Source organism: Anolis sagrei, chromosome 12, assembly GCF_037176765.1.
Source record: "Anolis sagrei isolate rAnoSag1 chromosome 12, rAnoSag1.mat, whole genome shotgun sequence".
NCBI classification, from domain to species: domain Eukaryota; kingdom Metazoa; phylum Chordata; class Lepidosauria; order Squamata; family Dactyloidae; genus Anolis; species Anolis sagrei.
In genome coordinates, this window is record NC_090032.1 from 1699012 (window position 1) to 1710710 (window position 11699).

Sequence of the window (11699 nt, forward strand, 5' to 3'; positions counted from 1 at the left end):
ATCCACAGTTGGTCATATTGGGTCTGTGTGTCAAGTGTGGTTCAGATCTGTCGTCATCTGGGTTCAGTGCTCTCTGGATAAGGGTGAACTACAATTCCCATATTCCAAGGGCAGTCATTCCCAAATCCTGTCAGGTGAACTACAACTCCCATATGCCAAGGGTAGTCACTCACAAATCCTGTCAGTATTCACAGTTGGTCATGTTGGGTCTGTGTGTCAAATGTGGTCCAGATCTGTCGTCGTCTGGGTTCAGTGCTCTCTGGATAAGGGTGAACTACAATTCCCATATTCCAAGGGCAGTCATTCCCAAATCCTGTCAGATGAATTACAACTCCCGTATGCCAAGGGCAGTCACTCCTAAATCCTGTCAGTATTCATAATTGGTCATGTTAGGTCTGTATGCCAAGTTTGGTCCAGATCTGCTGTCGTCTCGGTTCAGTGCTCTCTGGATAAGGGTAAACTACAATTCCCATAGTCCAAGGGCAGTCATTCCCAAATCCTGTCAGGTGAACTACAACTCCCATATGCCAAGGGTAGTCACTCCCAAATCCTGTCAGTATTCACAGTTGGTCATGTTGGGTCTGTGTGTCAAATGTGGTCCAGATCTGTCATTGTCTGGGTCCAGTGCTCTCTGGATAAGGCTGAACTACAACTCCCATATGCCAAGGGTAGTTACTCACAAATCCTGTCAGTATTTATAATTGGTCATGTTGGGTCTGTGTGCCAAGTTTGGTCCAGATCTGTCGTCGTCTGGGTTCAGTGCTCTCTGAATAAGGGTGAACTACAATTCCCATATTCCAAGGGCAGTCACTCGCAAATCCTGTCAGTATTCACAGTTGGTCATATTGGGTCTGTGTGTCAAGTGGGGTTCAGATCTGTCGTCGTCTGGGTTCAGTGCTCTCTGGATAAGGGTGAACTACAATTCCCATATTCCAAGGGCAGTCATTCCCAAATCCTGTCAGGTGAACTACAACTCCCGTATGCCAAGGGCAGTCACCCCCAAATCCTGTCAGTATTCACAATTGGTCATGTTGGGTCTGTGTGTCAAATGTGGTCCAGATCTGTCGTCGGCCGGGTTCAGTGCTCTCTGGATAAGGGTGAACTACAACTCCCATATTCCAAGGGCAGTCATTCCCATATCCTGTCAGGTGAACTACAACTCCCGTATGCCAAGGGCAGTCACTCCCAAATCCTGTCAGTCTTCACAGTTGGTCATGTTGGGTGTGTGTGCCAAGTTTGGTCCAGATCTGTCGTCATCTGGGTTCAGGCTCTTTGGATAAGGGTGAACTACAACTCCCATATGCCAAGGGTAGTCACTCCCAAATCCTGTCAGTATTCACGGTTGGTCATATTGGGTCTGTGTGCCAAGTGTGGTCCGGATCCATCGTTATCTGGGTTCAGTGCTCTCTGGATAAGGGTGAACTACAACTCCCATATGCCAAGGACAGTCACCCCCAAATCCTCTCAATATTTCCAGTTAGTCATGTTGGGTCTGTGTATGTCTGGGCTCAGGGAACTACAACTCCTATAAATCAAGGTAAATTCCCCCCCAAACCTCGTCATAGGGGTTCTGTGTGTCAAATGCGGTCCAGGTCCATTATCAATGGGAGTCACAGTGCTCTGCTTTGATGCAGGGTGAACTACAACTTCCAACTACAAACCCCTCCAGATTGTTCCGTTGCCGATCAATTTGCTGTGTGCCGAAGGAAAGGGTTAAGGGAGAGGCAGTGGGTGGGTTGGTGCGGGGTAATGCAATTTCCACACCAATGGAGAGAGAAAGGAACCCTGGGATGCCTGCCTGTGGCGGAGGAGGAAACACCTAAAATCCAGTCTGAATGAAAGCATTCCTTGGATGGTGGGGGTGAGTGGGTGCGGGATAATGCAATTTCCACACCAATGGAGAGAGAAAGTAACCCTGGGATGCCTACCTGTGGTGGAGGAAACACCTAAAATCTCATCCCTGAATGAAAGCATTTCTTGGATGGTGGGGGTGGGTGGGAGTGGGGTATTGCAATTTCCACACCAATGGAGAGAGAAAGGAACCCTGGGATGCCTGCCTGTGGTGGAGGAGGAAACACCTAAAATCTAGTCCCTGAATGAAAGCATTCCTTGGATGGTGGGAGTGGGTGGGTGCGGGGTAATGCAAATTCCACACCAATGGAGAGAAAGGAACCATGGGATGCCTGCCTGTGGTGGAGGAAACACCTAAAATCTAGTCTGAATGAAAGCATTTCTTGGATGGTGGGTGCGGGGTAATGCAAATTCCACACCAATTGAGAGAAAAAGGAACCCTGGGATGCCTGCCTGTGGTGGAGGAAACACCTAAAATCTAGTCTGAATGAAAGCATTCCTTGGATGGTGGGGTGGGCGGGCGCGGGGTAATGCAATTTCCACACCAATGGAGAGTGAAAGGAACCCTGGGATGCCTGCCTGTGGTGGAGGAAACACCTAAAATCTCGTCCCTGAATGAAAGCATTCCTTGGATGGTGGGTGCGGGTGGGTGCGGGGTAGTGCAATTTCCACACCAATGGAGAGAGAAAGGAACCCTGGGATGCCTGCCTGTGGTGGAGGAAACACCTAAAATCTAGTCTGAATGAAAGCATTCCTTGGATGGTGGGGGTGGGTTGGTGCAGGGTAATGTAAATTCCACACCAATGGAGAGAGAAAGGAACCCTGGGATGCCTGACTGTGGTGGAGGAGGAAACACCTAAAATCTAGTCCCTGAATGAAAGCATTCCTTGGATGGTGGGAGTGGGTGGGTGCGGGGTAATGCAAATTCCACACCAATTGAGAGAGAAAGGAACCCTGGGATGCCTGCCTGTGGTGGAGGAAACACCTAAAATCTAGTCCCTGAATGAAAGCATTCCTTGGATGGTGGGGGTGGGTGGGTGCGGGGTAATGCAATTTCCATACCAATGGAGAGAGAAAGAAACCCTGGGATGCCTGCCTGTGGTGGAGGAAACACCTAAAATCTAGTCTCTAACTGAAAGCATTCCTTGGATGGTGGGGGTGGGTGGGTGTGGGGTAATGCAATTTCCACACCAATGGAGAGAGAAAGGAACCCTGGGATGCCTGCCTGTGGTGGAGGAGGAAACACCTAAAATCTAGTCTCTGAATGAAAGCATTCCTTGGGTGATGGGTGCGGGGCACTGCAAATTCCACACCGATGGAGAGAGAAAGGAACCCTGGGATGCCTGCCTGTGGTGGAGGAAACACCTAAAATCTAGTCCCTGAATGAAAGCATTCCTTGGATGGTGGGGGTGGGTGGGTGCGGGGTAATGCAATTTCCACACCAATGGAGAGAGAAAGGAACCCTGGGATGCCTGCCTGTGGTGGAGGAGGAAACACCTAAAATCTAGTCCCTGAATGAAAGCATTCCTTGGGTGGTGAGGAGGACATTGGCAGAGTTTGGATTACATGTTTCCTGCAATGTCAGTGGAGAGAGTGCCTTTGGAGCCTTCCCAGCACTTTAGACACTATAGAGGCCCAAGGCTGTCTGTGTAAATGGACACCTCAGCCACATACACATTTTTGCATATAGAAGCTAGATAAGATCCCAAATTTTTCAACCGTTCTCCCATAATGCCTCTGAATTATATATTTCTTTTCAAACAGATTTTCAGTGCTTTTGAGCTGATCCGTTACGACGTGGTCGAGGGGGCTCCCGTTCGGAACCAGGACGGTCGTTGCCTTCGAGTGAAACCGGGTGAGTTTGACGAGTTCCCTTCCCTTTCCCTCTGCCTCGTTCCCGTTCCGTGATCTCAACCACCGCCCCGTTTTCCGGCCACTTGTGACAGGAGAGCCGGGGCTCCTGATTTCGCCGGTGACGTCCGAAAAGCCGTTCCTGGGGTACGCCGGAGCCCGAGAGCTCTCTGAGTCCAAGCTTTTGCGCAGGGTCTTTGCCGACGGCGACGTTTACTTCAACACTGGCGATTTGATGGTGCAAGACGACCACGGCTTCATCAGCTTCCGGGATCGGATCGGAGACACTTTCCGGTGAGTTGTGTATGGTATTGTACGCCTTCGAGACGATTCTGTGTTATGGCAGAATCATAGCATAGGATCACTCAGAGGATTTAGAAAGTTCCTTGGCGGGTTTAAATTCTAGGCTAAGTTATTTATTTATTTATTTACAGCTTTTCTATTCTGCCCTCCTTCTCACCCCACCGGGGACTCAGGGCAGATTACAGTGTACACATATATGACAAACATTCAATGCCAATTTTTGACATACAAACATATACAGACATACACAGAGGCTTTTTAACTTTTTCTGGCCGCCAGGGGAACTGTCGCTTTCCTCGTCCATCTGCGACGCTGATGAAGCACTTCCGCATTCCCCGCATGCTTCCCCACTGGAATGCTTTGCTGGAGTCTTCTTTATGGCCTCATAAATCAGTTAATTTAGCCTCCCCATACTTTAAGGTGGTACCTTATTTTCCTACTTGACAGATGCAACTGTCTTTCGGGTTGCAAACGTCAAAACAGGCTACACACAATTGGTTGGGAACCTACTCCAACCCGGGCTGGCTTCGAACTCATGACCTTTTGGTCGGAGTGATCTTAATGCAGCTGCGCCACAATCTTGGCCCATTTCTCACAAGCAGCGATCTGAGTTCCGAACCTCCCACCTGGTGGAGAGTTCTCATTGTAATTGCTTTCCATTTGTGATTCCATTTAGCCACCTGTGTGTCCATGGCTCCATTTGTTTATTGCTCAGATCAGCTGTTTTGGAATTTCTTATACAGTGATTCCTTGACTTACGAAAGACCCAATATATGTATTTTTTGCAATACAAGCTGTCACTCGGCCCATTTCTCACAAGTAGCGATCTGAGTTCCGAGCCTCCCACCTAGTGGAGAGTTCTCCTTGTAATTGCTTTCCATTTGTGATTCCATTTAGCCACCTGTGTGTCCATGGCTCCATTTGTTTAGTGCTCAGATCAGCTGTGTTGGAATTTATTATACAGTGTTCCTTGACTTACACGAGATCCAACATATGAGGACAGGATCAACGCTGAAGCGTGTCCAGAGCCCTCTGCTTTTCTTTAGAGTCTTTGAGTCGCCGATAAGGCTGAGAAAGGCGGTATACAACTACAATAAACAAACAAACAAACAAACAAACAAAATGTCGGCCAACTATCTATGGATCCTGTTTGGCCTTTTAAGAAGGATGGGTATGAGGTGGAAGGAACTTTGGGGGTGTTTTCGTGTGCCCAAATTTCAACTTTGGCAGGCTTTCCAGGCTTTGTTTGCGACTTCCAAACAGGGTTCAGGATAGACCACTACCCTCCAGATTTCGCTTTGCCTGTCCCTCTGTGAATCAAATAAATGGTAATATAGGACTGGCCACAAGAGGGCTCTGCTGGTCAAAGCAAGAACTTTGGCGGACGTTTTCCGAGGTTATAGATGGAATTTCTTTTCCATAAGCCTGACAGGAGAAGATGGCCTCTGAAGGAAGCGCGGGAACCCATAAACTGTTGTACTCCAGAGCAGGAACACCCCTGATCTTAAACTTGGTAAAATAAGCAAGCAGTTTATGGAAGAAAATGGTAGTGAAAGCCATAAAATTAGCAAAAACACTAAAGTCTCCAAAACAAAGGATAGTCCATGAGCTTCAAGGCAAAATAAGATCAATTGGAACAACAATCCAGAAACAAGGCAGCATGTATAATCCAATACACAAATCATGAGCTTGGCAAAAACTTGATACATGAAACTAAGAGCATTTGGAAACAAGACCGTGATGAACTTCCAACGTTGACCCGACTGAGGCAACTCTTTCCTATGTATCAATATAAGGCTTTTCCTGATCCCGGAACTGAAAGGAAAGCATTTCTCTTGACTTTTCTTATCTTTCCTGTAAACGAATGGATCTTCTTCGTGCCTGAGCATTCTGTCTCTGTTTACAAAAGCCTTTCCTTCCATCTACACTCTCGTTAACTTGACACTCGTTAACTTCTGCACCTGGCAAATCACAGAATCATAGAATCAAAGAGTTGGAAGAGACCTCATGGGCCATCCAGTCCAACCCCATTCTGCCAAGAAGCAGGAATATTGCATTCAAATCACCCCTGAAAGATGGCCATCCAGCCTCTGTTTAAAAGCTTCCAAAGAAGGAGACTCCACCACACTCCAGGGCAGAGAGTTCCACTGCTGAACTGCTCTCACAGTCAGGAAGTTCTTCCTCATGTTCAGATGGAATCTCCTCTCTTGTAGTTTGAAGCCATTGTTCCGCGTCCTAGTCTCTAAGGAAGCAGAAAACAACCTTGCTCCCTCCTCCCTGTGGCTTCCTCTCACATATTTATACATCTTCAGATAGTTGCTCTGAGAAAGACTGAAGAGCCTCTCCCAGGAATGTGGCCTTATGAATCTTCCTGAGATAGCTCGGACTTCTCGTCTGAGTTTAACTTAGGCCCAGGTAGACCCTCATCCCCATTTCCAACAGACCCAGGCCCACCATCAGGAAGATCATCCCCATTCCCATCATGAACATCAGACACAATCACAGGCTGGACGGGCTGACACACAACATAAACACTCTTCTCTTTCTTGCCAAATAGGTGGAAAGGCGAGAACGTGGCCACCACCGAAGTGGCAGAGATCATGGCCGCCTTGGAGAGCCTTCAGGATGTCACCGTGTACGGAGTGTCCCTCCCAGGTGAACTTCCATGGCAGGAAGGAGCTGGGGGAGGCGGGTCCTATTCTGATCGACAGATACAGTGCCCCTCATCGTGGAGGGTTTTTTGGCATAGCATCATGCTCATAGGCTTATGACACCTCCACTTTGTCTTCCTCCAGATTGTGAAGGTCGAGCAGGAATGGCCGCCATAGTGCTAAAGACCGGGCGGGAGTTTGACGGAGAGGAAGTCTATGCGCATGCGGTGGAGCTCCTCCCATCGTACGCCCGACCCCGCTTCTTGCGTATCCAGGTATGTGACACACTTTTCCTCCCGGAGCCTTAACTCCTGGTTTGGGGGACTGCTTGCAAAACCTTCTCGAAACAGACAGAAATGTGGTCGTGTCACTCGTTGGAGTAGGGGTCTGCGGACACCTTCTCGAAATGGACAGAAATGTGGTCGTACCACTCGTTGGAGAGGGGAGCTGCGAAGACGGTCTCGAAACATGGAAATGTGGTCGTGTCACTCGTTGGAGAAGGGGTCTGCAGACACTTTCTCGAAACGGATGGGAAATGTGGTCATGCCACTTGTTGGAGAGGGGGTCTGCGAAGTCTGTCTTGAAACATATGGAAATGTTCTCGTTGGAGAAGGGGTCTGCGGACACCTTCTTGAAATGGACGAAAATGTGGTCATGCCACTCGTTGGAGAAGGGGTCTGTGGACACCTTCTCGAAACAGAGGGAAATATGGTTGTGCCATTTGTTGGAGTAGAGGACTGTGGACTCCATCTCGAAATGGACGGAAATGTGGTCATGCCACTCGTTGGAGAAGGGGTCTGCAGACACCTTCTTGAAACGGACGGAAATGTGGTCGTGCCACTCGTTGGAGTAGAGGACTGTGGACTCCATCTCGAAATGGACGGAAATGTGGTCATGCCACTCGTTGGAGAAGGGGTCTGCAGACACCTTCTCAAAATGGATGGAAATGTGGTCGTGCCACTCGTTGGAGAAGGGGTCTGCGGACACCTTCTCGAAATGGACGGAAATGTGGTCGTGCCACTCGTTGGAGAAGGGGTCTGCAGACACCTTCTCAAAATGGATGGAAATGTGGTCGTGCCACTCGTTGGAGAAGGGGTCTGCGGACACCTTCTTGAAACGGACGGATGTGGTTGTGCCACTCGTTGGAGAAGGGGTCTGCGGACACCTTCTCAAAATGGATGGAAATGTGGTCGAGCCACGTGTTGGAGAGGGGGTCTGCGAAGTCCGTCTTGAAACATATTGAAATGTGGCCTTGTCACTCATTGGAGAAGGGGTCTGCGGACCCCTTCTCAGAATGGACAGAAATGTGGTCGTGCCACTCGTTGGAGAAGGGGTCTGTGAACTCCTTCTTGAAACGGATGGAAATGTGGTCGTGCCACTCGTTGGAGAAGGGGTCTGCGGACTCCTTCTTGAACAGACGGAAATGTGGTCATGCCACTCTCGTTGGAGTAGAGGTCTGTGGACTCCGTCTCGAAATGGATGGAAATGTGGTCGTGCCACTTGTTGGAGAAGGGATCTGCGAAGTCTGTCTCGAAATGGATGGAAATGTGGTTGTACCACTTGTTGGAGAAGGGGTCTGCAGACACCTTCTTGAAATGGACGGAAATATTGTGGTGTCACTCATTGGAGAAGGGGTCTGCAGACACCTTCTTGAAACGGACGGATGTGGTTGTGCCACTCGTTGGAGAAGAGGTCTGTGAACACCTTCTCGAAATGGACGGAAATGTGGTCGTGCCACATTTGGACACATTCTTGAAATGGATGGAAATGTGGTTGAAGGAGAAGGAGTTGGTGGACAATTGCAATGTTCAGAGATTTGTGTAATATTTGTGGATCTTTGTGGCGATGGGTCAGATGGAGGAAGTCAATCCAGAGAGTTATCTCTTGGTAAATTTAAGGGACGAAATCCCTGGAAGTCGAGCCAGTTGAGAAGTCAGGGAGGAAGTCTTTGAGGGCCACGAAAACGGGACCCATTTTTTCCCCAATTCCATTTTGTGCAATTCTGCAAAATAACAACTGTTCTAACGTTAGTGGTTGTGTGTGTGTTGTGTGATACTGTCCACTTCCATTTACATATACAACAGCAGGATCCGTGGCCAAAGGTAGCCTTTGCCCATTCCTGATGCAGTCTGGAAACCGACATTCTGCCAACCTTTCAATATGTCAGTGTTACAGACCCAACAGGGATAATGGGATATGTAGTCCGATGTGGCAGGGGATGCCAGAGAAGTCTGGCAGCAGAAGGAGACCATGGCTTTGCAGAGACTGATTTGTGAATCTTCGAAACTGGGTCAGGGTTAGGGGGTTTTGTTGTCATTGTGTGGGGCCCTTTGTCCTTCTCAGCACTCTAAGGTCCTATAGAGGCTCAAACGGAGTCAATGATGTGGTCGCCACTCATACTGCTTTGCTTTCTTCCTTGTCTCCAGGACCATCTGGAGTTGACGGAGACCTTCAAGCAGAAGAAGGTCCGCTTGGCGGCCGAGGGCTTCGACCCGAACCGGATCGCGGACCCCCTTTACGTCCTGGATGAGGCAGCGAAGACCTACGTGCCCCTGACCCCCAACCTCTGGGAGCGCATCATGGCCGGAGACATCCGCTTGTAATGCACCCAATGGAGCAGGGCATGCTGGGGAACCCAGTACATATCCTCCCCAGATCCCAGTATGCCATGCTCTGGAACAAGTGTGGTGAGAGACCACCCCAATATCCCAGTGCACAGTCCCATGACATCCCAGTATACCATGCTCTGGAGTGAAAACAGCCTGCTTCTCCATATCCCAGTGTGCTGTGCTCTGGGATGAAACAAGCAGTGCATGCTGGGAGATCCAGTATGTTTTCCCCTATGTCCCAGTATATGCCATGCTCTGGAATGACCATACTGGGAGACCACTGTTTACAGCCTGATATCCCAAGTGCATACTGGGTGATCCAGTATATTCTCCCCATATCCCAGTATGCAATAACCTGGAACAGCAATGCTGGGAGGTCCAGTCTCCTTCCCTACATCCCAGTATGCCATGACTTGCCATGACCATACTGGGAGACCACTGTATCCCAGTATGGCATCCTTTAGGATGGAAAGATTAGTGCCTCCGGGGAAGTCCAGCAAATGCTCCCCATATCCCAGTATATGCTATGCTTTGGAACGGGCATACTGGGAGACCCACTGTTTACGGTCATATATATCCCAGTATGCACTCTTCTGGGATGGAGGGAGCAGTGCGTGCTGGGAAATCCACTACATCCCAGTATACTTTGGGAGCAGTGCATACTGGGAAGTCCAGTCTCCTTCCCTACATCCCAGTATGCCGTGACTTGGCATGACCATACTGAGAGACCACTGTTTACAGCCCTATATCCCAGTATGCACTTCCCAGTACATACTGGGAAACTAATATATCCCCCCAGTATCCCAGTATACTTTAACAATGGAGGGAATGGCATGTGCTGGGAGATCCAGGATACTTCCACTACATCCCAGTATACTTTGGGAGCAATGCATACTGGGAGGTCCAGTCTCCTTCCCTACATCCCAGTATGCCATGACTAGGCATGACCATACTGGGAGACCACTGTTTACAGCCCTATATCCCAGTATGCACTTCCCAGTGGGAAATCAATATTGCGCCCCAATATCCCAGTATACGTTTGAGATGGGGGTCATACTGCATGCTGAGAGATCCAGTATATTCTCCCCCACATATCCCAGTATGTCATACTCCAGAACGAGCACACTGGGAGACCACTGTTTACAGCCCTATATCCCAGTATGCACTTCCCAACACATACTGGGAAATCAATATAGTCCCCCAGTATCCCAGTATACTTTTGGAATGGAGGGGCTAGCATATGCTGGGAGATCCAGTATATATTCTTTTGATATCCCAGTATGTCATACTCATTCTGGCATTACCATACTGGGAGACCACTGTATCCCAGTATAGCGTGCATTAAGATGGAAAAAGCCGTGCATCAAATACTCCCCACATCCCAGTATACGCCATGCTTTGGACCGCGGATATTGGGTGACCCACTGTTTACAATCACATATATCCCAGTATGCACTATTCTGTGATGGAAACAAGAAGCGCATGCTGGGAGACAACAGTATATCCTTCCCAGATCCCAGTATGCCATGCTTACTGGGAGATCCAATACATTCCTTATCTCTCAGCATTCCAAATCCGCGGATATCGAAGTCCCGTTCTATACAACGGCGTCGCGAAATGAATTTTTTGTATACAATTTTGCAAAATCAAGGTTTTGTATTTGGAGGGGTTTTGCAATATTTCCAAGCCGTGGACAATGGGACCAAAAACGATGCTTTTGCAAGGATTTCCAAGGCAAAAAAAGTTCAGGATTCTGAATCCGCGGATATTGAAGTCCCGTTATATAACTGTTTACTGGAACCGATCACGGGATTTTCGACATCTCCCATTATTGGATCGCTGTTGGACTCGAGCCTTTTTCCGGACGGAAAAATTTGCAAAACTGTTGTCTTTTTCCTGCCTTACTCAATGTCTAGAACTTCGTAAACTTTGGGGGAGGGATTTATAGTTTTCTATAAGCATACGATCAAAATGCATTGAAAAAATGTTTCCCGATTTCTGCGAGGAAAGCGGAATGTCAATCAAACCTATCGATCGATTGGTTTTTGAATACTACTTCCAATAAAAAGCCCTCTTTTTATACCATTATCAAGTTGTTCTTATTGCTCTCTGTTGTTGTTATTGTTGTCGTTGTCGTCTTTGGATCTCAATCCAGAAAGAAAAGTGAGGTCATCAGGATAACTTCAATTAGCCAATCAATCAATGCAAAGAAATACAAACATAATTGAATTGGGTTGCTGTGAGTTTCTTAGCCTGTGTGGCCCTGTCCCGGTAGCATTCTCTCCTGACGTTTCGCCTGCATCTGTGGCTAATGGTATTTTCAGAGCTTTGTTGGGGGTGAAGTAATAATACATGCTCTGGAATAGTTAAGAGCCATGGATACTGGGAGATCCAATAGTTAAGAGCGGTTATTATTATTAATTATTAATAAATA

The 11699-nt window shown here is 48.2% G+C and overlaps 1 protein-coding gene across 1 annotated transcript in view; it reads left to right on the forward strand.

Annotated features, from left to right (window-relative positions):
• Positions 1–11353, forward strand: part of SLC27A3 (solute carrier family 27 member 3) — a 28485-nt gene extending 17132 nt beyond the window's left edge. Inside the window, exons 6-10 of the mRNA XM_060757986.2 lie at positions 3616–3706; positions 3798–3996; positions 6563–6660; positions 6801–6931; positions 9083–11353. Of these exons, the coding sequence (XP_060613969.2) occupies positions 3616–3706; positions 3798–3996; positions 6563–6660; positions 6801–6931; positions 9083–9259 (696 nt within the window). The 3' untranslated portion in view covers positions 9260–11353. The remainder of the gene's footprint in view (positions 1–3615; positions 3707–3797; positions 3997–6562; positions 6661–6800; positions 6932–9082) is intronic.
• The last annotated feature ends 346 nt before the right edge of the window (positions 11354–11699 follow it).